Source organism: Dendrobates tinctorius, unplaced genomic scaffold (assembly GCF_039654945.1).
Source record: "Dendrobates tinctorius isolate UK_male_01 unplaced genomic scaffold, ASM3965494v1 ptg000003l, whole genome shotgun sequence".
NCBI lineage: Eukaryota > Metazoa > Chordata > Amphibia > Anura > Dendrobatidae > Dendrobates > Dendrobates tinctorius.
Genome location: NW_027361671.1, coordinates 75,700,001 through 75,726,852, shown reverse-complemented (window position 1 = coordinate 75,726,852; position 26,852 = coordinate 75,700,001). Strand labels below are relative to the sequence as shown.

Here is a 26,852-nt window from a genome sequence, read left to right as displayed (position 1 = left end):
TGACTGATGCTTTAATTCACATCTGTTAGGAGATCCCTCGGGAGAACATCCTTCGCCTCATCAGGACCATGTCCAGGTGTTGTATGGTGTCCTATAGGCACGTGGAGACCACACACACTACTGGGCATCATTTCCTTGCCTTCAGGCATTTCCACTACAGTTGAATCAGCCTGTAATTTCATTTTCCACTTTGCTTTTGAGTAGCATTCCAATTCCAGACCTCCATGTGATATTAATTTTGCTCTACATTGATCATTTTTATGTTTTATTGTTCTCAACGCTTTCCAGTATGTAATGAATAAAAGATTTACCACTGGAATATTTCATACAGTGATTTCTAGGATGTGGTATTTTATTCTTTTTTTTTTTAATTTTTTTTGAGCAGTGTAAAAAGGGGAGAGCTACAGACTAGTGATATGTACTCTTTAGTTGTAATAAAGCCATGTTCTACAGTACAACTACTATTTGTTTCTTCGCACCAATCGCCTTTTTTATATTTTTATTTAGGGCCTGGGCATGCGCTGATAGAACAGTGGAATCCTGTAGGACTGGTGGGAATTATCACTGCTTTCAATTTCCCAGTTGCTGTATACGGCTGGAACAATGCTCTGGCTCTTATCTGTGGAGACGTGTGTCTATGGTGAGAAATTACTACTTGGTGTCCCGTGATTTGTTTCAGAAATACAAGTTCTTGCTCGGTCTCTGTTAACATGTCCAGTAATGTTACCGTTGTGGGATAACAAAATCTGAAATATGATCCAGTATGTGATACAGCATCCATTCCTTTGTCCTAAAATCTCTTCCGTTTAACTCCAATCCAACTGCTCTGTTTGTTTTTTTTCTTAAATGGCCTAGGATAGGGGCAATAGATCATAGACTGTTGTATGAAATACCACTATTAATGTGGACCAGAGTATCTAGTTTTCCAGCTTAATGTAATTAAAGTGGTTACAAGTGTAAGGAGCATGGCCGCGCCTCCTAGTCGGGCTCTGGCCAGAGTATGTACATTTCGTATGTTCCCACCAGTCCCGGCTCAGAAACCTGTTACTCCTCGCAGTGCACAGTGTGCACTGGGGGGATTCATAAGTCTGCAGTCACACATAGTAACTGCAGACTAATCAACTTAAACTAGACAGCTCCTTTAAGTCTTTGCTTCACTATGATTACTGAATGGCATCCCTCGCACAAATATATATTATATTCAATATTTTTTTTCTTAGCGCTAGATCATCTAATTTTATTTTATGCTTGTTATGTGATGTTTGCCTTCACCGTTTTTGATTTAAACTATTTTCTGTTTGTTTCTGTTAGGAAGGGTGCACCTACCACATCTCTGACTAGCGTTGCAGTGACCAAGTAAGTGTGTGGGTTTTTTTTTTTTTTTTTAACAGTTAACTTTCTACAGTATGTCTGCACCTATTGGGTTATTTAGCTTTTTTTTTTTTTTTTGCATCTTTCTCCAGTGACTGAAGCCATTTTACTCCATGTACTTTGCCAAATCAGTAATTCAACCAAGGCTGTGGCCAGTATATTTACTGTGGGCTGAATGCTGTGCCAACTAGTCCAGCTGCACTTTGTGATAATCCTGTCCTGTGCAGTACATTAACATTACATTTATATGTTTCAGAATTGTTGCTCAAGTGCTTGAACACAATAACTTGCCAGGTGCAATCTGCTCCTTAACCTGCGGAGGCGCTGACATTGGGTGAGTGAATGATGTCGACTCTCCCGACGTGTGTTAGTAAATAAATTGCAGCTACAGCCCTCTACTAATAACTCTCCGTAGTAATATTTTTATGTTATTCCTCATGGAAATGTATGAAGAAATGGGCAATAAGGCTGTCCGTCTGTCAGACATGTTCTTACACACTGACCTTGTTAACACAAATGGTCCATCAAATATGGCCATCTGAACCCGGGCGTACACTGGTCAGCTAAATACTGTCTGTTTTATCTGGTAAAGCACTACTGTACAGCCTTTTTACATTTACTTGCTAGATAAGTATGGATATTATTCTATTTAAAGAATGTTTAATCAGAAAATGAGTACTCTTTGCTTGTTAAAGGGGTAGGGCTTTTTTTTTTTTTTTCCGGGCTTCAAACTTATTTAATTGAACACATGTTTTATGGTTGAGCTTAATACATAAAATATTCAGTGTTTCAAAGTTCCACACACAGGCGGCTTGTATGTAATCTTTATAAAATAAGATGCAATAAACAACTATGTAGAACAAGGCGAGGGGAAAGAAGGGGTTAATGAAAAGAGGGAGAGTGGCTAAGGGTGGTGAGGGGTAGAGATGGGCAAACACAGACTTCACCAGGAAGTCTGTGTTTACTGTTTGGGTTCGGCACCCTAAACGTTAGGTGGTTCTTGCGCTGTCATGGTCATGTAAGATTAAGAGCACTGGTGAGACAGACGCTGTTCCCGTGCTGTCAAATGACAGCGTGAGCCCGCAGCTGTGATCGGAGGTAAAAAGTTAATATCCAGTCACTGGCGTCGGCTGATGGGACTACTATCAGCCTACGCCTGCTGCGGCTAATAACAGCGAGAGCAGGTGGCGACTGATGGGAGTATTAATTAGCCTGCATTTTTTATAAATTTAGCAAGGCAAAACTGACAGCTGCAGACTGCAACCCTCAGCTGTTAGCTTTATTAAGGTGGGTTATCAAGAATTAAGGCATCCCAACATCGTTAAAAAAAATAAATAAAAAAACAGCATGGGGGTCCCCCTACTTTTGTCAAACAGCCAAGATAAAGCAGACAGCTGAGGGCTGGTAGTCTCAGGCTGGTAAGGGGCCACAGATATTGGGGGGGGGGGGAGCCCCCTCCCCAGCCAAAAATAGCAGCCCGCAGCTGCCCAAAAAATGTGCCTCTATTAGATGCGGAAATCCTGGCGCTTCACCCGGCTCTTCCTACTTACCCTGTGGTGGTGGCAAGTGAGTTGCATATAATCCCGCACTTGCACTGTGCGATCACAGTTACGTGAACACTCTCCACCCTTGTATGGGCAGTGTCTGAATTGGGCCTGCTCATAAGATCAATTCAGACACTGCCCATACAAGGGCGGACAGTGTTCGCGTAACAGCGCAATCGCACAATGCATGAGTGGGATTACAGCGCCGACCAGGTCAGTATGACGCTAATGGAAGGGGGGTTGATGGTAAAATGAAGTGATTTCTACCAGGCACTGCACGCCCCCGGAGACTGGAAGAAATCATTAGCATAAAAGATTATAAATCAATTTCTCAGTGTCTACACCACAGGTATGAGGCATACAGGTGAGACTTGTTTAACCATTCAATTACCTGTGTGCCCATAGTAATAAATAAAAAATTGTCCAGGGGTGATAGATTCCCTTTAAGGGGTAACATTGCTCCTTGTGGACAGTGCCAAGCCGGTGTAAGGAGACTTACCAGCTATGCACTGCTCCTCTGGGAGTCTTTTAAATGTGCAAATAGACTATTCAGACAGTAAGAGGACTTTGAAGGGTCAAACTTAACTTTTAGGATTGCTACATCTAGTAGGTGGTGTTAGAAGTCTAGTCCTCTTGTTTTCTGAATAAGGCTTCTTGCATATATAAATTCCATAGTCTGGTCATGCATAGGGGATCACAAAAAAGCCCCCTGCCAATTAGTCAATTTTTGACAGTCAGCTCTTTGCTTACTAGACTTCATCAATGGTGAGCTATATTTACTAAGTGACTGTGGCAGCGGATCGCTGACATCAGTGCTTCAATGACACTTTCTGCCTAATAAGCAAAAACTTGCAGGGGGCTATAGAGCAGTTGGTGCAGGATCTGCAGGGAAATGGCATTTACATTCCGGATCACATTTCAATCTTTCTATGTTTGTGCTCTTCTATTGTTAATAAATCCCCACTTTTCCCACCTGCCACCATTTTACTGCCAAATCTCAGAAGAACACTTTGATTTCCCTTTTCTGGTTGGGCCTTGAATGTGCTAAGATTTTTGAACCAGCATTGCTCCGGTGCTGTATTTAAATAAAAAGATTTTCAGGACCCTGATCCATTGGCCATTTCAGCAGTCCGTGGCCACCAGACCAGAGCCCAGCGATCCTCCACCTCTTCTGATTAGTAGCTCCTGCTTGATGTCATGCCGTAACTACCAACATCGCTGCTAGACCGGGGTCCTGCAAATCTTTCTGATCAACTGTGAGTCATGTTCCCACAAGGTGCCTACACAACAGATTTCTATACAGAAACCACCCACTGAAGATTGTAGATTGACGGTCAATGTACGCTTCAGACAGTCTACCTTTCTGCTAGGCGCTGTATAGGCGGTGTGCCACATTTAACATCTTGTGTAAGGGATCGTCCATACAAACGTATTAAACGTCTGTGTGCTGTCCGTATGCAAAAGTGTTGGCACAAGGACAAATGACAGCCAATGTAGTTTACATGAACACACTGGCTGATGGTCTGCATAGAAAAAAACTGCAGCTTGCACTACTTTGATCCATCCTCTGGATCATTATAAGTCAATTGGTATTTAAAAAAAAAAATCACATATAGATGTATTACAATTGTAAAAATAAGAAACTGTATTTGTCCATTTATTAAATTATTCATGTAAAAAATGGATGCCAAGTGGACACACAACTCAGAAACTGACTTTAACAAATGGACACACAGCTGAAAATTTTTTTTTCTTCTGTACGTAAATGGATGATATTGCATACGCTCATGTGAGCCCAGCCCTACTCACATATAATAGTTTTCTGCGGTATTTCCCCTATTTGACTTCATGTATTGCTATTGTTGATTAATTCTCTTTCAGCCAACTGTTTTTTTGTTTTTTTTTCTTTTAAAGCAATGCCATAGCCAAAGATGAGCGTGTTGACCTGGTTTCCTTCACCGGCAGTACAAATGTGGGAAAACAGGTTGCTCTGAAGGTTCAAGAAAGGTTTGGTGAGTTATAGGGAAATATGTGCTCTTTAGTCATGAGCGAATGTGCTAGGATAAGGTGTAATCCGCGCATCCTCGGGTGCTAACCAAGTGTCATTGGCATGCTCTAAAAATATGGTCGAGTCCCTGCGGCTGCCTGTCTCACAGCTGTTAGACAGCCGCAACACTCGAAGGAGTTGCCTGTTAGGCAGTCTCTGCGTGTGTTGTGGCTGTCCAACAGCTGCAAGATGTACAGGCTCAGGGACTCCAACATATTTTTTGAGCACGCCGATGCCACTCGGTTAGCACCCGAGGATGCTCAGATTACACCTTATCCCAGCATATTCGCTCATCACTAGTACTCGACTCTTCATGTCTGTTTCATGGACTCCACAAGGCGGCATTCACACGGTGTGTATCTTCTGTTAGCATGGCTATTGATTTTGTAGATAATCTGCATTAAACAGTAAGATTTGCGCTTTGGATTGGCCACTGCATCCATGTGCAGATTAGGTCCATTGTTAATGTATTCAATCCATATCTTTTCACCAGTAAGGCGCAGGTAGGGGATTGTATTATTTGCAACTTATTAGTTGTTCCACACAGTTATTCCTGAGAATTGGTATAAAATTCGCTTTACTATCACTCTTCAGATTTATGGAAATCGCCGTGGTCCAGTCCGATGGGCGTGGCTTATTCTCCCCCCACCTTAGCTTGCTGGATGTAATTTTTTCTGTGAATATAACAGGTGGCGTTGTTTATTCGTGCCTGCGCATTGATAAGGCCGTTCGCGCTTGCGCAGTATGCTTTGCTCAACTGTGGGCAAAGCATATAATCGCTACTGCGCATGTGCCAGTATTTTTCCCTGCGTCTATGACCCGGAAGTCTTCATATGCATATTGTATGCATACAGTAATGCAAAAAAACTGTTCCCTGAACTATGAGCTGCCTAAGAATGGAGTTTCCAGATGGGTGAAAAATAAATATAATTTAATTAATTTTATAGAACTACGCGTTTCGGAGCTTGTCCAGCTATTTCCTCAGGTATGTACAAATAGGAAGTAACAAGTGACTTTTAAAGGGTCATCAGTGACGTAAAAAACAAAACAAAAAAATAATCGGATAATATAAGAAAAATTAGTCTCGGTTGCAGCAGAGACATTTGACTCCCTGTCTCTGTTGCAACATGTTCACACGTAGCTGGGAATTCACGATTACAGGAGACCTTTTTCGCATACCGTATTATTCGGACTATGAGACGCACCCCGAATTTTGGGGTGGAAAATAGCAGCAAAAAGATTTTTATAAGATGGGGGTCTGTCAAATTGTCCAAATTTAAGGTATCTTACCTGATGGCCAGTGGTGGTTGAGTGGGGTCACAGGAGGCATGGTCCCTTCCTCAGGAAGCCGGTGGCGGCAGAAGTGGGGCAATGCTGAAGTCCCAGGATATCCCAGTGGTGTGATGCTGCCGGTCGGCGGTGAGGCAAAGCAGACGGCAAGAAGCAGACCCTGGAGTCATTTACCAGACACTGCAGCATCTTCATGTTATTACTGGCTCAGGATGCTGGTGGCAGAAATGTGGCGACGCCGCGGCCCGGTGTCCATGCAGAGCAGAGTGCATCACCGGTTTCTAGGCGGCCATCTTCCTGAGGCTGCGTGTGCCGATTGACATCTCGGCAGCCGTCGGATTCAGGAAAATGGCCGCCAAGATCTCAATCTACGCACGCGCAGCTTCCTGCAGCCATTTTCCTGAAGCCGAGGGCCGCTGAGATCTCAAGCCCACAGCCTCAGGAAAATGGAGCGCGAGAGGTCAGTCAAGATCTCAATCTGCCAACGAGCCGCCTCCGGCGGCCCATGGCTTCAGGGAGATGGCTGCCGGGAAACCACAACGATGCACTCCGCACTGCCCCCCGCAGACACCGATTAGCGTCACCACACCTCTGCTGCCTCCGGTTCCTTGAGGAAGGTACACTGCCTCACCACTGCCGCAAGTCCCCCAGGAAGCCTGCATTCGGACTATAAGACGCACCTCCCATTTTCTTCTTAAAATTTTTTTTGGAAAAAGTGCGTCTTATTGTTAGAAGAATACGGTATCACAATTATTGAGTTCTAATACAAATTATGTGATTTACTTATTGCAGTGCAATTGTGATCTTCAATATGTTGGTGGAACTATACAATCAGTTCACAGTAGGATGAATAAGCACAGGTATAATGCAAGTAATGACATTACTAACCATAACTTGTCAAAACATTACTTATTAGAACATCAGAAAGATCAGAGTGGTTTAAAACTCTATCATTGACCAGCCTGCAGAAAATATTCTGAATCTATTTCTGAAACTTATTAACGGGGAACCCTATTGGATCTTTAAATTATCAACGCGAACATCTGAGGGCCTCAATGAGTGCATTGAAAATGCCTTCCAATGAAGGGTTACTCTGGAGGAATTTGTCCAGAGTTACTCTGAGATTTGCATATGCAGTTTTCAGTGCGAAGAGTCCATAATATGATCAAGGATGAAGCTTATAGTTCTAATACGTTGTTGTGAATATTTTATTATATATATTGACTAACTGTCTTTTATAAAGTCGTGTTTATTTTTATTTATTTTTTTTTTAACGTCACTGATGACCCTATAAAAGTCCCCTTTTACTTCCTATTTGTACATACCTGAGGAAGGAGCTGGACCAGCTCCAAAATTTGTAATTTTATAAGGGTATGGTTCCACGCTGCGTCGTAGCAGCGCTTTGGACGCAGCGGAAAGCCCGCTCTGTCCAAAGCGCTGCCCCCTTTTTTTACGCGCGGTGATAACGCATGTGTTCATTGAACACATGCGGGATCGCCGCATCCTATCCATAGACTGGGCTATTTATTTTGCGGAGACGGAGCGTCTCCGAAAGATTAATAGACATGCTGCGGTCTATAAAGATGCGCCGCATGTCCGGTTTTGTGGGTGGGTCGCCCGCGTCTTTGTACACATAGTGGAGACGGGATTTCATAAAATCCCCCTCAACTATGCTGTAACATCTGGACGCTGCGGCTGTGTGCAGTGTTCATTCTGCAGCAAATCCTGATGTATTAGGCTGGTTTCACATTCGCGCTTTTTAAGCGCACGCACGGCCGGGGGTAGCTCCGCCCCCGAGCCGGCTCTCTGCCCGGCGTGCCCGCCCCTTCCTTGTAGCGCCGCCTCCTAGCGCACAGCGGCGCCTGCGATCGGCGCACCCTATCTTTAGCATAGGGTGCGCAGATCGTGCGCAGGCCGTGCGCTAGTTGCGCTTTGACCTGCACTGCGCACTTTTGACGGTGCGCCGTGCGCGCCAAAATCAAACTTTTCTGATTTTGGCGCGTACGGCGCACCGTCAAAAGTGCGCAGCGCAGGTCAAAGCGCAACTAGCGCACGGCCTGCGCACGATCTGCGCACCCTATGCTAAAGATAGGGTGCGCCGATCGCAGGCGCCGCTGTGCGCTAGGAGGCGGCGCTACAAGGAAGGGGCGGGCACGCCGGGCAGAGAGTCGGCTCGGGGGCGGAGCTACCCCCGGCCGTGCGTGCGCTTAAAAAGCGCGAATGTGAAACCAGCCTAACGCCACGTGGAAACCTACCCTTAAAGTATTTTTATTTTTCATCTACCTGGAAACTCCATACTTCAGCAGCGCTCTTGTAGCAGTTGAAAAAATGTAAAGTATTAATATTATTCTTAAAGCTTAAAGCATGATTTGTTTCTAATGAAGTAAAATATGAAAAAATTCAAAAGGTCTGATATTTCAACTTGTAAACCCTAGTGGGAGCAGCCTCTGAAGTTTTCCATGTAGACGACTCCTCAGAAGGGATCTTGTTTACATATACTGTATAAATGTGTGTGTGGTCAGTAAAAGCACTGGCGCATGACTTATTCCTTCCAAGGACCATACTAAGGACCAGGGGGCACTCATTGTAATTATGTAACTTGGGGTAGAACTAGCTCACACTATGACTGCAGTAAATGTAGGTTGGGTCTGCAGTCATGTCTGACATCACTCCTCTCCTCCCCTTCTGGGTGCTTGTAAAGGATGAAGTTTAGGATCACAGTGAGGAGCCATTTCATTGGTGACTGCAAAGTGATACTGACAAGTAGACTGTCACCGAGGATGGCCGGCAGCGTTGATTGTCAGCTAGTGCTGCCCACTGTACCGTAAGCTGGGGTTAGATACGTGGCGTCTCGCGTGCGCTATTAGATACACTTAAAGTAACACGCTGGGATTAGACACAGGGCTAAGTGTAGTTTTTCAGATGATGGGATTAGATATTGAGCACAGCAGAGTATATCACACATGATAGGATGAGATACGCAGTATGTAATGTGTGACCCCCCCCCACTCCATCCACTTCTATGGGAGTGGTGGTGTAATGTGTGACTCTGCTCTGTCCACTATATTACTCTTCCCATAGAAGTGGGTGAAGTGGGGGGTCACGCATAACACTACTGCTGTCATGGAAATGGATGGAGCGGGGTCAACGTGTGATCGGAGGATCAGCAACAACGACTTAATCCATTGGTGAGCATCAGGGCTGCAGCGGTTAAAGGCCAGGCCTGATGCTTTATGCAAAGGCAACAGTTTTGAGGGGAATATAGGGGGGAAGAGACATGGAATATTAGTTTCTCCCTTGTTTAAAAAAAAAAAAAAAAAATCAACACAGCACATTCCCTTTTTAAACTGTCCCCACCAAAATGTAGATCAATCTGATCATCTCCTCCTGCCTCACTAACATCCTGCTTGCAGATCAGATACCATTTTCAGCATGATGGTTCCATGTAAGCATGCTCCAAGATGTACTGTTTTGCTGTCTTGGCTTCCATTTGACTGATCGTTTTTTTCTTAGGACGAAAGTTGCTTGAACTTGGAGGAAACAATGCCATTGTTGGTAGGTATATAAGCTGACAATTGCACATGTAGAAAATGATATTTAAGCTTCTGCTTTTATTGCTGGAGTTGTAATGGGAGACAGGCTAGAGCTTGATATATATGCTGTCTGGGACTTGAGGTATTTTATGCAGACACTGTACAGCTTTGGCGTGTGTACTATATTTCTCCTACGCCTCATTGGGGGACACAGACAGTGGGTGTTATGGTGCTTGCCACTAGGAGGACACTAAGTAAACCAGAAAAAAAGTTAACTCCTCCCCTGCAGTATACACCCTCTCGCTGGATGAGATATCTCCAGTTCATGCTTAGTGTCTGTAGGAGGCACTTGGGGTCTGGTTTCAGACCCCACCGTTTTTATTTATTTATTTATTTATTTATTTTTTTTTTAATTTTTCTGTAAATTTTTATTTTTTAATTAACGGAGTGATGGTTTCTTTCTACGGCCCGCTCTCCCCCAAGCCAACAACAGGCAAGCACGCGGAGTATACCTCCCCGTGCACTTTCCTGCGACGTTTGGGGCTGATTCCTCTAGCAATATTGGTGATGATCCTTACGACCGGAGTCCGGTAATCCACGGATATGAGGGCAGGCGCACGGAATGGAGAAGACTGGACAGCGCTTACGTAGGCCCTGAATCAGCCCCATAGCTCTCCATCCCCCTATCATAGGGAGGATCGATTGAGCATGGCCCCCTTTAAGAACTCCTCCAGTGCTGCTACATCAGCCCCTGAGGATGAGAGCCTGCATGGATGGCCAGACGGCGCTGAGCACTGGAGTTGAGGTATGGGGTCGGGTCCTGGCCCCCGGGAGAAGCACTGAGTCAGTGGCGGTGTACCGGCCCCCCATCGCGGCCACACACCCCCTCAGCGCTACCGCGGGTAGCCCGAAAAATTTACACCCCGGCTTTTCCGGCCTACTAGGCTGCAATTTGAATAGCGCCTTGGCGCCTCTCATCCCTGACGAGACGCTAGATTCTAATCTCTGGGCCATGTCTTTTTACCCCAGCCTGCTCTGGACACTAGCTGTGAGGCGAGCATTCTGCCGGATACCGGGTGACACCGCAGGGCCACCGCGATTCCTCCCGGGGGACACAGCATAGGACTGGGTAAGCTGCATCTGCCCTCAGATTAAAGCTTAACCCCTTCCCGGCACGTTCCCTGCAGCTGCAGCAGACTCTGCCGATAACCCTTTCAGGAGCGCTATGTCTCAATCTAAGGAGGCTAAACGGGCTGCTAAAAAGCACACTGCGTTTTTTACCGTGTGTACCACTTGCAAGTCTGCCTTACCCAGTGCACAGACTAATCCGTTATGCACGGACTGCGACCCGGCCTGCTCCCCGACTTGCGCTCAATCGCCCCTCGCCGACGCTGCTGACGGGCCTCCTGCATTTAGTACCCCTGAGTGGGCTGCGTCCCTGTCATGGTCAGTGGATTCTCTGACCCAGGCTATATTCTCCCTCCGGGAGGACTCTTTAAGCCAGAAGGTGTCCTTACCCCCCGAGGAAGGCTCTGGCGTCGGCCGGGAACCGTCCACCAGAAGGGGCCATACTCGTTCAAGGGATGGTCAGGTCTCTTGAAAGCGGACCCATGATGCGTCCCCTAGCCCCGTTCGCGCCTGTGCATCTGCGACTCCTGTCTCTCGCTCTCCCTCTCCTGGGGTTCTCAGCAAGCACGACTCTGAATTCGAATCTGACACGTCAGCCCCTCAGAATCCCCCAACTGATCAAGAGTCGCTTGATTCTCTTATAGAATCAGTCAAGAGGATTCTGAAGTTGGATGAGGATAATGTTCCCGCTCCAGCACATCCTATCACACTTAAGAAAACCAAGCGTGTGCGCAGGTTATTTACCAGCCATCCGGACTTTAAGGAAATTGTCCAGAAACATAGGGATCGTCCGCATAAGCGGTTCACAGGGCAAAAGTCTACTCAGGCTGAATTCCCTTTTGATCCAGACCTAATGAAGGATTGGTAACAGTCCCCTCCGGTGGACCCGCCTGTATCGCGTCTTGCTTCAAAAACTCTTCTATCCGTTTCGGAGGGTTCCTCAATCAGAAACCCCTCCGATCGTCAGATTGACTACCTTGCCCGTTCAGTTTTTGAAGCTTCAGGAGCAGTGTTTTTTCCATCTTTTGCGGCAATTTGGGTCACTAAGGCAATGGCCGCTTGGGAAGAAGTCTTGATTACTTCCTTCCAGGGCACCAATCTTCCTCCGGAGGCAACCACGGTCGCCAGACAGATAATTCACGCAGCGGACTTTGTAGTGAACGCCTCTTTTGATGCCGCCAATTGCGCTGCTCAAACTGCCGCTAATGCGATCTCCATTAGAAGAGCCCTATGGCTCCGTGACTGGCAAGCGGATGCCACGTCTAAAAGATCGTTGACTTCTCTCCCCTTTCAAACGGGTTGTCTTTTTGGAGAGAAACTGGATCAGCTCATTTCTGATGCTACTGGGGGGAAAAGTAAATTCCTTCCTCATCAAAAGGCTGTTCGGCCGTTTCGCAACCAACAGCCGACGCGCTTTCGATCTTTTTTCGCAACAACTCCGGTTGGTCCTCCTCTACCTTCTCTTCTGGATCAGATCCGTCTCCGCGCGGAGACAGAGGCTCCCAGGTCTCATACAGACCTAACTGCTCTTCGAAACCCAGGCCTAGGGCTTCTGGATCCAGGGGAGCCAGATCTCGTAGATCTACCCAATGACTTGTTGCGGTATCCGGCGGATGCCGACAGAGTAGGTGGTCGCCTACTTTCCTTTAGCCACACCTGGCTCGCGGTCGTCCACGACAAGTGGATCAGGGAGCTGGTGTCCTCCGGATACAAGATACAGTTTTCCCCTCCCCCTCCAACTCACTTTTTCCTTTCCTCTAGCCCCAAGTGAAAGACAAGAGCCTTCCTTCGGGCTGCTCAGGCTCTCTTTAAGAGTCATCATTCCGGTCCCTCATCACGAAAAGTTCAGAGGATTTTATTCAAACCTTTTTGTGGTTCCAAAGAAGGACGGGACGATGCGACCCATTCTGGATCTCAAACTGTTAAATCAGTTTGTCACGGTTCGGCGATTCCGAATGGAATCTCTCCGATCTGTTGTCGCTTCCATGGAAAAAGGAGAGTTCCTAGCATCCATCGACATCAAGGACGCTTACCTTCACATTCTGATCTGCCCGTCTCACCAGCAGTTCCTGCGTTTTGCAATTCACAAGGAACACTTCCAGTTCGTTGCCTTGCCCTTCGGACTCGCCACTGCTCCCAGGGTCTTTACCAAGGTCATGGCGGCTGTCATGGCCATTCTCCACTCTCGGGGAGTAGTGGTGTTACCGTATCTGAATGACCTGCTCATCAAGGGTCCGTCCCTTCCAGCCTGCGAGGAATCCATGGATGTAACAGTAAATACACTTTTGCGCCTGGGGTGGAAGATAAACTTCGCATAGTCTTCCCCGAAACCGGCTCAGCAGATTTCCTTTTTAGGAATGATATTGGATACTTCCCGCGGGTTGGTCATTCTCCCTCCAGAAAAGACGCAAGCCTTACAACAGGCAGTGCAGACTCTTTCCCGTCCAGCTTCTCACTCCATTCGTTTCAGCATGAGAGTTCCCGGAAAGATGGTGGCTGCGATGGAAGCAGTTCCATTTGCACAGTTCCATCTCCGTCCCTTACAACATGCGTTGCTGTTAGCTTGGGACAAGAACCCGTTCTCCCTAGACCGTCGGATCCTTGTGTCCCTGTGGGTCAGGCAAGCCCTCAGGTGGTGGACTCTGAGGTCCTCCCTGAATCAAGGGAGGTATTTTCTCCCAGTAAGATGGTTGGTAGTAACCACCGACGCAAGTCTTCTCGGCTGGGGTGCGGTGTTTTGTCACCACACGGTATAGGGTCGTTGGTCGACCCGAGAGTCACATCTCCCCATCAACATTTTGGCGATATGAGCGAACAGATTTGCTCTACGGAGTTTCCACCATCTCCTTGCAGGTCACCCCATCAGGATCCAATCCGACAACGCCACGGCTGTAGCGTATATCAACCGCCAGGGAGGTACCCGGAGCAGGATGGCCATGCACGAAGTGAGTCACATCCTCCATTGGGCCGAGACCAACCATTCGCACATCTCAGCAATTTACATCCTGGGCGTAGAAAATTGGGCGTCAGATTTTCTCAGACGCCAAGGCATTGCCTCGGGAGAGTGGTCTCTTCATCCGGAAGTCTTTCACCAGATTTGTCATCATTTGGGGGACTCCGGATGTGGACCTCATGGTCTCCAGACTAAACAACAAGGTGTCTCGGTTCATTGCCCGATCGCGCGATCCATGCACCATCGGAGCGGACACCCTCGTTCTGCCATGGCACCAGTTCCGGCTCCCGTACATCTTTCCCTCTCTTCCCTTGCTTCCGAGGGTCATCAAGAAGATCCGAGCAGAGCGTTTACCAGTGATCTAGTCGCGTCAGATTGCCTGCGCCGAGCATGGTATGCAGAACTAATACAACTAGTCGCCGACGTCCCCTGGTGACTTCCAGATCACACGGATCTGCTTTCCCAGGGCCTGAGTTACCACCAGAACTACGGGGCCGTCTTTGACGGCGTGGCCGTTGAATCCTGGATTTTAGCTCAGGCTGGGTTCTCTCTCGACATGATTTCCACCATAATTAGTGCTAGGAAGCCTGTATCCAGGCGTATCTATCACCGCACCTGGAAAATCTTCTTTTCATGGTGCAAGGATCATGGTCGTTCCCCTCTGATGTTCTCCATTCCGGCCATATTGGAGTTCATTCAATCTGGATTAAAATCAGGCCTCGCGCTTAGCTCACTCAAGGGCCAATTTTTGGCCTTGTCAGTACTTTTCCAACGCAAAATTGCCACCAAACCTCAGGTCAAGACGTTTATTCAAGGAGTTTCCCATGTGACTCCTCCTTATAGAAAGCCATTGGAATCTTGGGACCTTAATCTGCTTCTCAGGGCCTTACAGGAGGCTCCTTTCGAACCGCTGCAGGAAGTGTCATTGACCGTCCTCTCTTGGAAAGTGGTCTTTCTAGTGGCAATTGCGTCAATCAGACGAGTTTCGGAACTGGCAGCCCTGTCCTGCCGTTCTCCGTTCCTGAATTTTCATCAGGACAAGGTAGTTCTCAGGACGTTCCTGCCCAAGGTCGTCTCCTCTTTCCATCTCAACGGGGAAATTGTTTTGCCTTCCTTTTGTCCGGCGCTAGTCCATCGCATTGAGAAGGCCCTCCACACCCTGGATGTGGTTAGGGCGCTGAGACGGTACGTCTCACGGACGGCTCCCTTCTGCAAGTCAGATGCTCTGTTCATACTTCCAAAGGGGCATAGGAAGGGTCTAGCCACTTCAAAAGCAACGCTAGCCAGGTGGATTCGCGCAGCGATTCAGGAGTCCTACCGTGTCAGGAATGCGCCTGTCCCAGCAGGGACAAAGGCGCACTCTACCCGGTCAGTGGGTGCTTCTTGGGCCATTTGGCCCCAGGCCTCGGCAGAACAGGTCTGCAAGGCTGCGACTTGGTCCAACCTGCATACCTTTACAAAACATTACCAAATTCATTCTCAGGCCTCTGCAAATGCAGCTCTCGGCAGACGCATCCTGCAATCGGCAGTACCTCAGTGTTGACTCAGTGGTACATTAGGTATTAGCAGATGTATGCTCCCCACCCAGGGACTTCTTTAGGACGTCCCACTGTCTCTTGTGTCCCCAATGGGGATTTTTGTGTACTCACTGTAAAATCCTTTTCTCCGAGCCATTCATTGGGGGACACAGCTCCCGACCTGTTTAGCCTACTGGCTCACTTGTAGCATTCTTAGATTTTGACATAGTTATGGTTATTGTTGACTGTTTAAGCTCCTACTGCTTTTTTTCACTGAACTGGAGATATCTCATCCTGAGAGAGGGTGTATACTGCAGGGGAGGAGTTAAACTTTTTTTCTGGTTTACTTAGTGTCCTCCTCGTGGCAAGCAGCATAACACCCACTGTCTCTGTGTCCCCCAATGAATGGCTCGGAGAAAAGGATTTTACGGTGAGTACACAATCCCTATTTACCGTATATCATTCATCTATTCTATCCTGTCTGCTCCTGCTGTGATTTTACACTATGCGGCTGCTGATATAGAGAGATAGAGATGGATATCTGTATGCGGCACATGAATTGCCGGCTTTTATCCGATCTATCTTTTGAAGAAGAAACTTTCCTTTGCAAACAATGGGTAAATGGCTTTGAGAATTGCTGTATGTAATAGTTCATGTTAAAATCGCATTGCATTCGGATGCAAATCAGCTGCTAGGGGTGAAAAATCGGATTGTACTCTCATGTCACTTGTGCGACTCTCGGCAAGGAGACTCGGACCAATTTGTTTTCATACGTTTAGTGTGACTCCGGACTAACCTTTTTGAGACACATCGGTTTTATTAGACCTTAATGCAGATATTATGTGATTTAACACCCTCAGTGTTTGAAGATGCTGATCTCAATCTGGTCACCCCATCTGTGCTGTTTGCTGCGGTGGGCACTGCAGGTCAAAGGTGCACGACAGCTAGGCGGCTGGTAAGAGGAGATTAGTTGTGTTAGGATTCCTGTGGCCATTTCTAAGCAATAATTATGGTACTGATGTCTAAATTGCCGCTTTTCTTTCAATAGTTTTTACACGAGAGCATTCACGATCAGATTGTAGAAAAACTCTCCAAAGCCTATACTCAAGTCCGAATAGGAGACCCATGTGAACGTGAGTAGAATTTACGTAAAATATTTTATTTATTTTTTTTTGCATGTGGCAACCAATTTTAGCCTTTTTAATATGCTGGATACATTCCCATTGGATCATATAAGGTTTGCCAATGCAGAACATTAGGTGAATTGGATGGGGTGGTGATATCAATGACTTGAAAGGTATATTCAGATTTGTTTCAGTCATCTGAATTAAGTTGGATTGGCTGCAGGTGCATGACTTTCTGCAAACCACTTTCAGATAATTGGGACAGTCACTGAAATTTTCAGTACAAATCAGTTGAGAATGATTTAACACAAAACAATAATCTTGCTTCATGAGCCAGGGAACCTATAGGGGCCATATAATTGTGCCAGGGTTGTAGCCATTAGGGGTTGCAGTTGTCCTTCCTACTTCTTCCCATGGTGTATGCTCAGTCTTTTTTTTAATTTTTCAGCTGGCACATTATGTGGACCTCTGCACACAAAGCAGGCTGTAGAAATGTTCCTGTCTGCCGTTGAACAAGCGAAATGTGAAGGCGGCACAGTTGTTTGTGGTGGTAAGGTACGTTTAGGTGGATGGTCAGTGCAGCGAAGTGTTAAATCTCTTTGATGGATAATCGATCTCTTTTGCAGGCTATTGATCGTCCTGGTAATTTTGTGGAACCAACCATCATGACCGGCCTTGCTCATGATTCACCAATTGTTCATAAGGAAACATTTGCTCCAATACTTTACATCATCAAATTTAAGGCAAGTTATTTTACATTCCATAATGTATTTTTTTATTTTTTTGGGGTTAACTAGGAGGATGTGCCAAAAAATTCTCTATCTTTATAGCCCAACTCTTCTTGTGGGCATCTTCTTGATGACCACGTCCAGATGATGAATAACACTAGATGTGCATACAGGGAAGAGGGGGTTAATCTCAAAAATGGAGATTATTGGAACAAAACCCATACCAGATTGAGAACTGCAAAATTTACATCAGTTAAAAAAAAAAAAAATAAAATACATATTTATAGTAAGTTATAGGTCTTCCTTAACTCCTTCACAACGTTTGAGATAAGTTCACGTCATGCCAGTTGCATGGTCTCACAGGGTTCTGTCAGTGTCACACTGACAGGTACAATGAATTACAATGAAAAAGTAAATAAAAAAGAAATTTTAAATTATAAAAATTAAAAAAATCCTAAAAAATATTAAACCAATAAATAAATCATACTGCAAAAAAAGTTAGATAAAACGCAATCAAAAAGTTGAATGTAAATAAAATGGTATAGCTGAAAACGTCATCTTGGCCAACAAAAAAAAAAAGGGTGACGTTCGGTTCGGGGAAAATGGAAAAAGCTATAGCGCTCTGAATAAAGTAATGCAAAAACAATTTTTTTTTTTTTTTTTTACCCTATAAAATTGTTTTCGTGTAAAGGCGCCAAAATAAAAATGCTAAAAAAGAACATGAGGTTCTTAACATTCTGATCTGACTGTATGAAGCCCACTGCCATGTCACAGCAAACCTCCGTGGGTCCTACCTTTTTAAAAAGGAGAAAAACAATTATATATATATATATATATATATATATATATGTATGTGTGTGTGTATATTTATTAAATGTGGTATTGCTGTAAAGAATAAAGCCGTCTCATCACTTTAACCATATGGTGAATGGCGTAAAAAAAAAAAACCCAAACATTGCTCATTCTGCCTCCCAAAAAATCGGAATAAAAAGTGATAAAAAATGTTGTGCCCAAAAATGTTACCAATACAAGCGTAAACTGCTCTCACAGGATTGTTAGCAGAAATATGGAAACATTATAACTCTCAAAATATGACTTTTTTTTTTTTTCTAAAAGTCGTTTTAGTGTTTGATGGCAGCCAAATATATATAAATCTTGCATCGCTGTAATCGCACCGACCCGAAGAATAAAGTCACCTAAATACTTACTGCACATATTCTCTTTGGTAGACAGAGGAGGAAGCATTTGCATGGAATAATGAAGTCAAACAAGGTCTTTCAAGTAGCATCTTTACTAAGGACCTCGGAAGAATTTTCCGCTGGCTTGGGTAACTCAAATTTATCTATTATCTAACATTGGTGCCATGTCATTAGATTTCTGAATACATTATTCCATAGAAATTTCAGACTTGGTGTGAATGGTGTGTTTACCTTGAAAATTCAATCCAGAATAACCTTATAATGCTTATTGAAAGCTTTCGTGTCCTCTGACATTAAAATGTAGTATTTTCATGAGCCCAGCTAGAGATTTATTTTTTTGGGATTTTGACATTGAATAAGCACACCGTCTCATTGTTTGTTTTTAATTGTGGAAACACATGGTTACTTTCTGCAATTTAAAAACAAATGCATCAAATAAAGATATTTGATACTCACCATAAAACCCCTCGTAGCCTTTATTGGAGGACACAGGAATCATGGGTTAATACGTAGACACTAAAAGACATACATATAGAAATACATGTGTATTTATAAAAAAACAAAACAAAAAACGTCCTCCCAGGCAACACCTGGGCCACTAAGGGTACCGTTACGCTTAGCGATGCACCAGCGATCCCAACAGCAATATGGATCACTGGTGCATCGCTAAGTGGTTGCTAGTGAGCTGCCACACAGGCAGATCTCACCAGCGACATAGCAGGGGTCGCGGGTCGCTACTTACCTGTCAGACGCGGCGATCCTGACGTCCTCCCGCCCGCGTCCACGCGTCGCTCGTTGGCGCCACAGGAAGCGCCCGACGAGAAATGGTCTAGGACGTTCTCGCGCGACCAGCCATGAGCAGCGGGGGAGCCGGTCGGAGGTAAGTATCAGACATAGCGATATCGCTAGCAATATCGATGCTACGTCACAAAATCGGTGACGTTACAGCGATATTGCTAGCGATATCGCTATGTGTAACGGGCCCCTAACACCCAGTTAAACTTTCTGCTTTGACTGATCATCCCCAGAGAACAATGGTGGTCTGACATCTGCAGGCTACAAGGCGACTAAGTCCAAACAGAGCTGTGCTAGACAGGTAGAGCTGCACAGCTCTGTCTGTCAGATTGAGATGAGAGACAAAGTTTATAAAGGAACGAGAGCAATCTCCTCAAGGTGAAAGGTAGAGAATCACGCTAAGGGGAAATGAGGTAGTCAAACGTCAGATTACTCTGCCTTGAAGAAGAGACTGAGGAGTGCCTCCTTTGGAATCCTGCCTGATGGAAAAGATCGCCTTGCCGGAAAGCTGAAATGGAGAGAGATCTTTGATCATCGTGAAAGGAGAGCACTGGAGAATTCCTCAGATTAAGAACGGCAAATATTGAAGACCTAGACTTCACCCGGGCAGGCAATCCTGAGCTATGGCTTACAAGTCAAGTTCTGCAGGATCAGGATGGCTAAAGCAGGAGCCTGGCCCTTGTGAGGCGAACCTAGCTTGGAGACAGGAAGCAAAAATTAAAAAGGAGGGTATCGTCGCCAGTAGGTTCTCGCCTAAGAACAAGAGGCTTTATAAATCACCCCCTGACGAAGGATTCAATCCGAAACACGCGTCGGGGTGGTGCTGCTCGGTGTTCGGAAGGCCTTAAAGGTATAGATCCCTAATTGCTCTCCCCCCTTTTTTCCATTGGCACTTTTGCACTCAGCACTGTATATATGCACTGTTATTTTTATTTTTATTTCTATATATTTCAACCTTTAATATATATTTATTTAAAATTATTTCACTTTGTTTGGAGCCCTCACATGTTTTATTAAATGGCTCCCTGTTTATATTGCCACTTTTCATGGGATGAGCTTACTAAGGGGAATATACATTAGCTATTTGTATGTAATCTTGATGAATTATTTTGCCCGTCGTGTTTTTCTATTAATTACTATATATTAAATGATATATTGTATATTCAATGAGCGCACAATGCTTTTTTAGTGTTACCATTTACCACTATACCACTATTATCTAATAAAGGTATTTTAATCGTATTGCATCGCCTATATATTTTTATTATATATTTTACACTTGACCGTAAAATTCGAGGTCTTGTGGTTCGGTACTAGTGAAAACTTACAAAATGTACATCTCGGCAAAACTCATCTTGTAGAAAAATTGTAACATAGGTGCAAAGTCCACATTAGATACATAAGATCCTTTATCATCAAGTATATACAGGCAGGAGCCCTCTGCCATGCGTTTTGCGTGGCTTCTTCAGAAGAGGCACCTGAATCCTGAGCTTAGTAGACATTCACAATCTTCCATCCAAGCTGGGGAAGAAAAATCCTGCTCTGATAGTAAAAGACCAAGATTCCTCTGATATGTGGAAATGTATAAGAGTCCATATGTCTGATCTGACCTTTTACCTACTGGAGTAAACTCTAATGGAGGAGGTAGGCTTCTTGGGAGACTATTTGGGATGTCAAATCTCCAGATACATTGGCCGTCTGTTGCGTTGCTTGGAACTCAATCGATTGAAGGAACTACCTTGATGCTCGATTGACGTAGCAAAAATTCACCGCACACTCTAATGAAATAATTTGCAACCAACAGTGGAATTGTATTTTTGACAAACCGATAAGTGCCAAGTTACAAAAATTGGTCCAAAACCCAGTAAAATAGAAACACCCGACGTTTCGACCCTCCCGGGTCTTAATCATTGGGTTTACTAAAAGACAAAGAATAAGCAAATAAAAATCATGTACATATATACAAGAAAAACACTAAGAACTTACAGAAAAGAATCAATATAACAATAATAAAAAAAGAAGAAATTCTCAAGGTGCAAATGGCACAAATAGAGTTGCAACCAGGTCTAGTACATTAGTCGGTCTAGTTACGTAACATAGAACCATATGGATAGGAATAAGGTAGGGAATAAGCCATAACCGTATCACCAAGTTTATGGGCATGCTTGAGTCCTAAATAGGGTACAAAATAAGCTATACGGTATCAACAAGTTTATGGGCATGCTTGAGTCCTAAAGAGCTAGGTGTAGGAAATGAAAGACCTAGGAGGTTCAAATAATTAAGAGAACCAGGAAGCAAGGATAAGGGAAATACAAAAATAGCATTTGTATTGTAAATACCTTGGATTCAAGAGGAATGGGGAGCCAGGGTTAGGGAATAGCCGTATAGAAGCTTCCATGCTAAAGAATATGGTAGAGCGACATATTGTAAGAAAAGGGTCACAGATAAAAAATATATAATACAGTACCTATATAGTAAGGAATGTACCGTGTTATGGTAGGCTGTAAATAAATGGTCACCTGAGGAAAGGATAAAGGGGATTTAAATTAGCTTTGATGAAGTCAGATGCCGGGTATACCTCTATGTGAAGTAAATATACCTTTGGAGGATATAAAGTGTACCATGTAATGATAGGTTAGAGGTAACCTGAGGAAAAGATGGAAGAAATTTGTGGTTAGCTTATTTAAAGTTTTTTTTATAAAAAACCAGGGGTGTCTCCATGATTGTATTTACCTTAAGAGGCTTGAAAAGGAGGCCCGGTAGAGTCCTGCGCAATAAAAGGCGTTGCTTTTTGTGTGTAATATTTTTCGTATCCGGTATGGTAAGATATATGTATTGCTGCGCACTTATAGTCAGAGTAGTGCCAATCATAGGTGGCCAGCGGTGGAAACTGCGTCCTAGAGATGAAATATAAGGAGTTTAAATAAGTTCCATTTGGCTGTGAAAGTGGTAAGTGGCACACAGTGTGTGGAGAGAAAGTACCTGAGGCTGTAGGCCCGTAAAGGATATGCTTGCACCCTGCTCCCCTGGCTGGTGTGGTGTGAGCACATGTGGGAGGTATAAATAGGGGCTTGTAGGAATGGCAACGCTGCATACTAATGAGTACAGAGCGGCTGAGTTTTTCCACATGGAAAGGGGCTGGTATGAAGCAGGCCATAGTAACAGGGCTATTGTAACCACTGGTTTGTTCAAATGTGATGAGTAGAGATGAGCGACTTTGCCTTTTTTCAGGTCGAGTCGGGTTTCACGAAACCCAACTTTCGCAAAAGTCGGGTCGAACGAAATCGGCTGATTATTGTGAAAAGTCGAAGTCCGACTGAAACACGAAACCCAATGTAAGTCAATGGGGAAGAAAAGTCGGCAGTGAGTGGAGGACAGGAAACACACCTAGAGTGCCCATTTTAATGCCAAAAACATAAATTCTTATTCCTTAAGCTTGTCAACCTTAATTTACTTTATAATAATAGTTAGGCATTGAAAACTGGGGGTTATTTGGCTAAAGTTGTGGGGGGGGGTAGTGCTGGCTCCAGATTTTCGTGGGCCCAGGGCCAAAGAGCGTCACCGGGCTCCTTTAACACATGATACAATTCATGATCCTTTGATACGGCAGAGAAATAGCAGTACAGTACAATGAAAAATACTTCAATTCTTACATCACATGACTGATATCCATTTTAAATTCTCCAATAGCGCCAAAAACAGACAGTATATTCCTCCATACAGTATTATGGCCACCGCATAGTGTGCCATACAGAGTAATGAGGCCCATATATTTCTCTATACAGAATCATTGGTCCGATACAGTATATGATGAGCTCCACATAATGCTACAGTATATGTTGTTCACCATGGATGAAGCTCCAGTGTCTTATGGGCCCAAATAATGCTCCATATATAATGGGCCCCATTTCTAATGCTCCAGTGTATAATGGGCCCTGTAAATATTGCAAATGCTAGGGTCCTGCCCAAGCAAGGGGGGCCCACTCGTGGGCGTCGGTACTGGCACTGGGCCCCTCATAGTACGCCTGTGTGTCTGGCGCCGGGTGTGCACCCCCACCGTCAGAGACACTTGATTGCACTATGAGGGACCCTGTGCCAGTGCCGGCACCCAAGAGTCGGCCCAGCCACCTGTCCAGGGCAATGGCACTCGCACGGTTGCGTGCGCTAGGTGGTGACCCCGGCCATGGGGGGGGGGGGGGGGGGGAGGCAGCCCAGTTAGGGAGGTTAAAAAAAATGGCATATGTTGGACATTCAGCAGCTGCAAATGGAGGAATTGGAGAAGTCCGAGGAAGAGGAGGACAAAAGCGAGCCATATTTCTGACAACCTATGTGTCATCAGGGGAAGGTGGGACAAAATCCTTTGAAACCCATGCATGGTTCATTTTAATGAAGGTTAGATCATCAACATTTTGGGTCGACAGACGAGCCCCTTTTTCTGCCGGGATTGAGCCAGCAGCACTGAAGACTCTTTCCTTTAGCACACTAGCAGCAGGGCAAGCGAGCTCCTGTAAGGCATATTGTGCCAATTCAGGCCAGGCGTCCAGTTTAGAGGCCCAATAGTCAAAGGGGAATGACCTGTGAGGGAGAACATCGATATGGGACGATAAGTAGTTTGTAACCATAGTTGACAAAGTGCCTGGCCGTGTATCCGCCCACAAATGCATTACAGCCTGCCTCTGATCGCACAGCCTCTCAACCATGTGCAGGGTGGAGTTCCACCTTGTTGCAACATCGATAATTAGGCGGTGCTTGGGAAGTTGGAGCAATCGCTGCAGCTTGTGCACACGACTGGAGTGTACGGGCGACCTGCGGATGTGCGAGCACAGTCTTCGGACCTTCTGGAGCAGGCCTGTTAACTCCGGATAATTATTGAGGAAGCACTGCACCACCAGGTTCAAGGTGTGAGGCAAGGTATGTGTTGGAGTTTTGAAAGGGCTATGGCTGCCACAAAATTCCGGCCGTTATCACAAACTACCTTGCCTGCCTCAAGATGTAGACTGCCCAGCCATGACTCAGTTTGTCACTGCAAGTAGTCGGCCAGTACTTCCGCGGTGTCTGTTGTCGCCCAAACACATCATCTTCAACACAGCCTGCTGATGCTTACCACTAGCTGTTAAATAGTGGGACACCGAGTGTGCAACACTGGCAGCTGCGGATGGAGTGCTCGTGCGACTGGGCTCTGTGGACGAGCTTTCGCTTCTGGAGGAGGGTTGAACACCTACAGCCAACTGTTTCCTATACCGTGGGCTAGGCAGCACTGTCCCACCGCTGCTGTCCCCTGTGGACCCTGCATCTACCACATTAACCCAGTGTGCAGTGATGGACATGTAACTGCCCTGGCCATGCCTACTGGGCCATGCATCTGTTGTGAGGGGCACCTTTCCACTCACTGATTGCTTGAGTGCATGGACAATGCGGTCTTTCACATGAAGGTGGAGGGCTGGGATGGCTTTGCGAGAAAAGTGCCAACTGGGTAGGTCATAGCGTGGTACTGCGTAGGCCATGGGTTCGCGGAAAGCTTCGCTTTCAACCAACCGGTAGGGCATCATCTCTAACGAGATTAGTTTGGCAATGTGGGCGTTCAAACCCAGTGTACGCGGATGAGTACTTTCTTGTCCTACTCATAGTCTCTGGTAGGGTGAGCTGGACTTGAGAGCTGCATATGGTGGAACTAGCAGTGGACATGGCGGACTGTTATGATTGAGTCACCGTAGGAGGCAAAAATAGAAATGCTAGCTAAGTCCAGAAAACCAGAGAAGTTGGCAGCTATCGGATTGCAGACCCCTGAACCTATCATCACAACTAGCAGTAGCCGTGGGGGGCTCCTATGATGCCCTAGGCCCCTCGATCACAGCCGGAGGACTAAATAGCCTAAAGACAGAAAGGGAAATCTAAACTGCCCCAGAGCAGACCCCAAAGCAAAAGGCAGCCCCCCACATATAATGACGGTGAAGCAAGAAGAAAGAACAAAACACAGACAGAAAGACTGAGCAAAGATGGGGCCCAAGCTAGCTTAAATAGGTAAGGACAGGAAGGCTGCTGTCTGCAATCCGTGAAAAACCCTAAGAAAATAAGAGCCAACAAACTGACAGTAAAAAAGGCCCTGAAGACGCTAGGCTTCAAAAAAGGCTATGTCAGTACTCAGGAATATTCTGAAGACAGAGCAACAGGCAAAAGGAGATTCAGCTCACCCCAGCAGGGAATGGCAGAATCCAGAAAAGCAAGGAAAACAAAACACTAATGCAAAAAGGCAAAGCAGAAATCTTAGCTTTAGATGAGCAGGAATCAGACTGGTTTCCTAGAAGTCCACAGAGAAATCACCCGCAGGCCAGAAGGGCGTCGGCAGCCTTATATCCAGTCATTAACTCCACTCAGCCAGTCATCATCATCAGCCCCAGGTGTTTGACAATCAGGCTCACTACCTTTCTTCACCAGAAGAGGGAATTCCTCGGGCCTCAGTAGTGAAGGGGGAAAATGAACTCACAACAGCGGACTGAGAGAGGGTTGATGATAGTGATGAAGTTGGTGTTCTTTCTGATGGCCTAGATTCAGTCTTTCATAGCAATAACATTGTGATTCCCTGAATGCTTTGGCCTTGCAACGACACCTCAACATTTGCTGCTGGTGGTGTGCTAACTGGTGGGCTTACAGTGGGGGAAGCGATGTAGTGTTGCTGACTACCTTCATTGGGAGCAGTTGCACATGTGGTACGTGAGGTTTGGTAGTCCGTCCACCCTTGCAAGTGCATGGTGGTTAAATGTCTAATCATGCAACTGATATTCAAATTTCTCGGATTTTTCCCTCGGCTAAAGGTCTTTGCGCACTTCTTACAGATAACCTTTGCCTGATCATTAGGATTTTGTTCAAAAAAGTGCCACACTGCACTCTTCCTATTATGGAAGACATTTTGAGGCCTTGCACGCTGTGCTAATTTGACCGTCTGGCCTAGCTGTCCTGCAACTCTTTTGGTTTTTGTAACCCGTTTTTGGACTGCTCCGGGCCTGCCAGATAACAGCTGTTGCGATGTCGATGCCTGCTGCGGATGCTCCTCCTCTTCTGAGCTTTTGGCAGCGGCACCCTCTTCCCCCAATGGATGCCAATCTGGGTCAACAACTAGGTCATCCATCACCTCCTCTTCAATGTCATGTGTACCTTCCTCTGTGTCACCATGTAAGGTCGTATAGTATGCGGGAAGGGGCACCTGAGTTTCATCAGGTTCAGATTCTGGCTCGGTACACTGTGAGGACAATGTAGTGCTCTGAGTGAATGTACCAGCAGATAAATCCAGCAGTGGCTGTGCATCAGTGCACTCCATGTCAGATTCTTCTTGGCCTGGGTAATTCACGATTTGACTTGATAACCCAGGCATGGTATGTGAAAAGAGCTCCATGGAGTAATCTGTAGTGTGGCCTGCCGCATCCTTTACTTTTGGTAGGGTTGAAGGACACAAGGAAAGTTGTGGTTTCTCACCATGAGCCTCCAATGACGACTCAGTGCTTTTATTTTCTGAAAGTTCAGAAGAGGAGGCGATAGAGCTGGAGGCTGTGTCAGCAATGTAAGCCAAAACTTGTTCCTGAAGCTCCGGCTTTAAAAGCGGTTTACCTACTCCCAGAAAAGGGAGCC

The 26,852-nt window shown here is 45.6% G+C and overlaps 1 protein-coding gene across 2 annotated transcripts in view; it reads left to right on the top strand.

Moving 5' to 3' along the window:
- ALDH7A1 (aldehyde dehydrogenase 7 family member A1) overlaps positions 1 to 26,852 on the top strand; it is a 95,580-nt gene that overhangs the window by 46,519 nt on the left and 22,209 nt on the right. Inside the window, exons 6-15 of one of the 2 annotated variants that reach the window (XM_073557236.1) lie at positions 508 to 640; positions 1,312 to 1,356; positions 1,628 to 1,705; positions 4,830 to 4,927; positions 9,766 to 9,807; positions 16,244 to 16,338; positions 16,432 to 16,516; positions 16,956 to 17,062; positions 17,134 to 17,250; positions 18,465 to 18,562. In XM_073557236.1, coding sequence (XP_073413337.1) covers positions 508 to 640; positions 1,312 to 1,356; positions 1,628 to 1,705; positions 4,830 to 4,927; positions 9,766 to 9,807; positions 16,244 to 16,338; positions 16,432 to 16,516; positions 16,956 to 17,062; positions 17,134 to 17,250; positions 18,465 to 18,562 — 898 coding nt within the window. Of the gene's footprint in view, positions 1 to 507; positions 641 to 1,311; positions 1,357 to 1,627; positions 1,706 to 4,829; positions 4,928 to 9,765; positions 9,808 to 16,243; positions 16,339 to 16,431; positions 16,517 to 16,955; positions 17,063 to 17,133; positions 17,255 to 18,464; positions 18,563 to 26,852 lie in introns of both variants that reach the window. The other variant, XM_073557238.1, reaches the window with a different exon arrangement.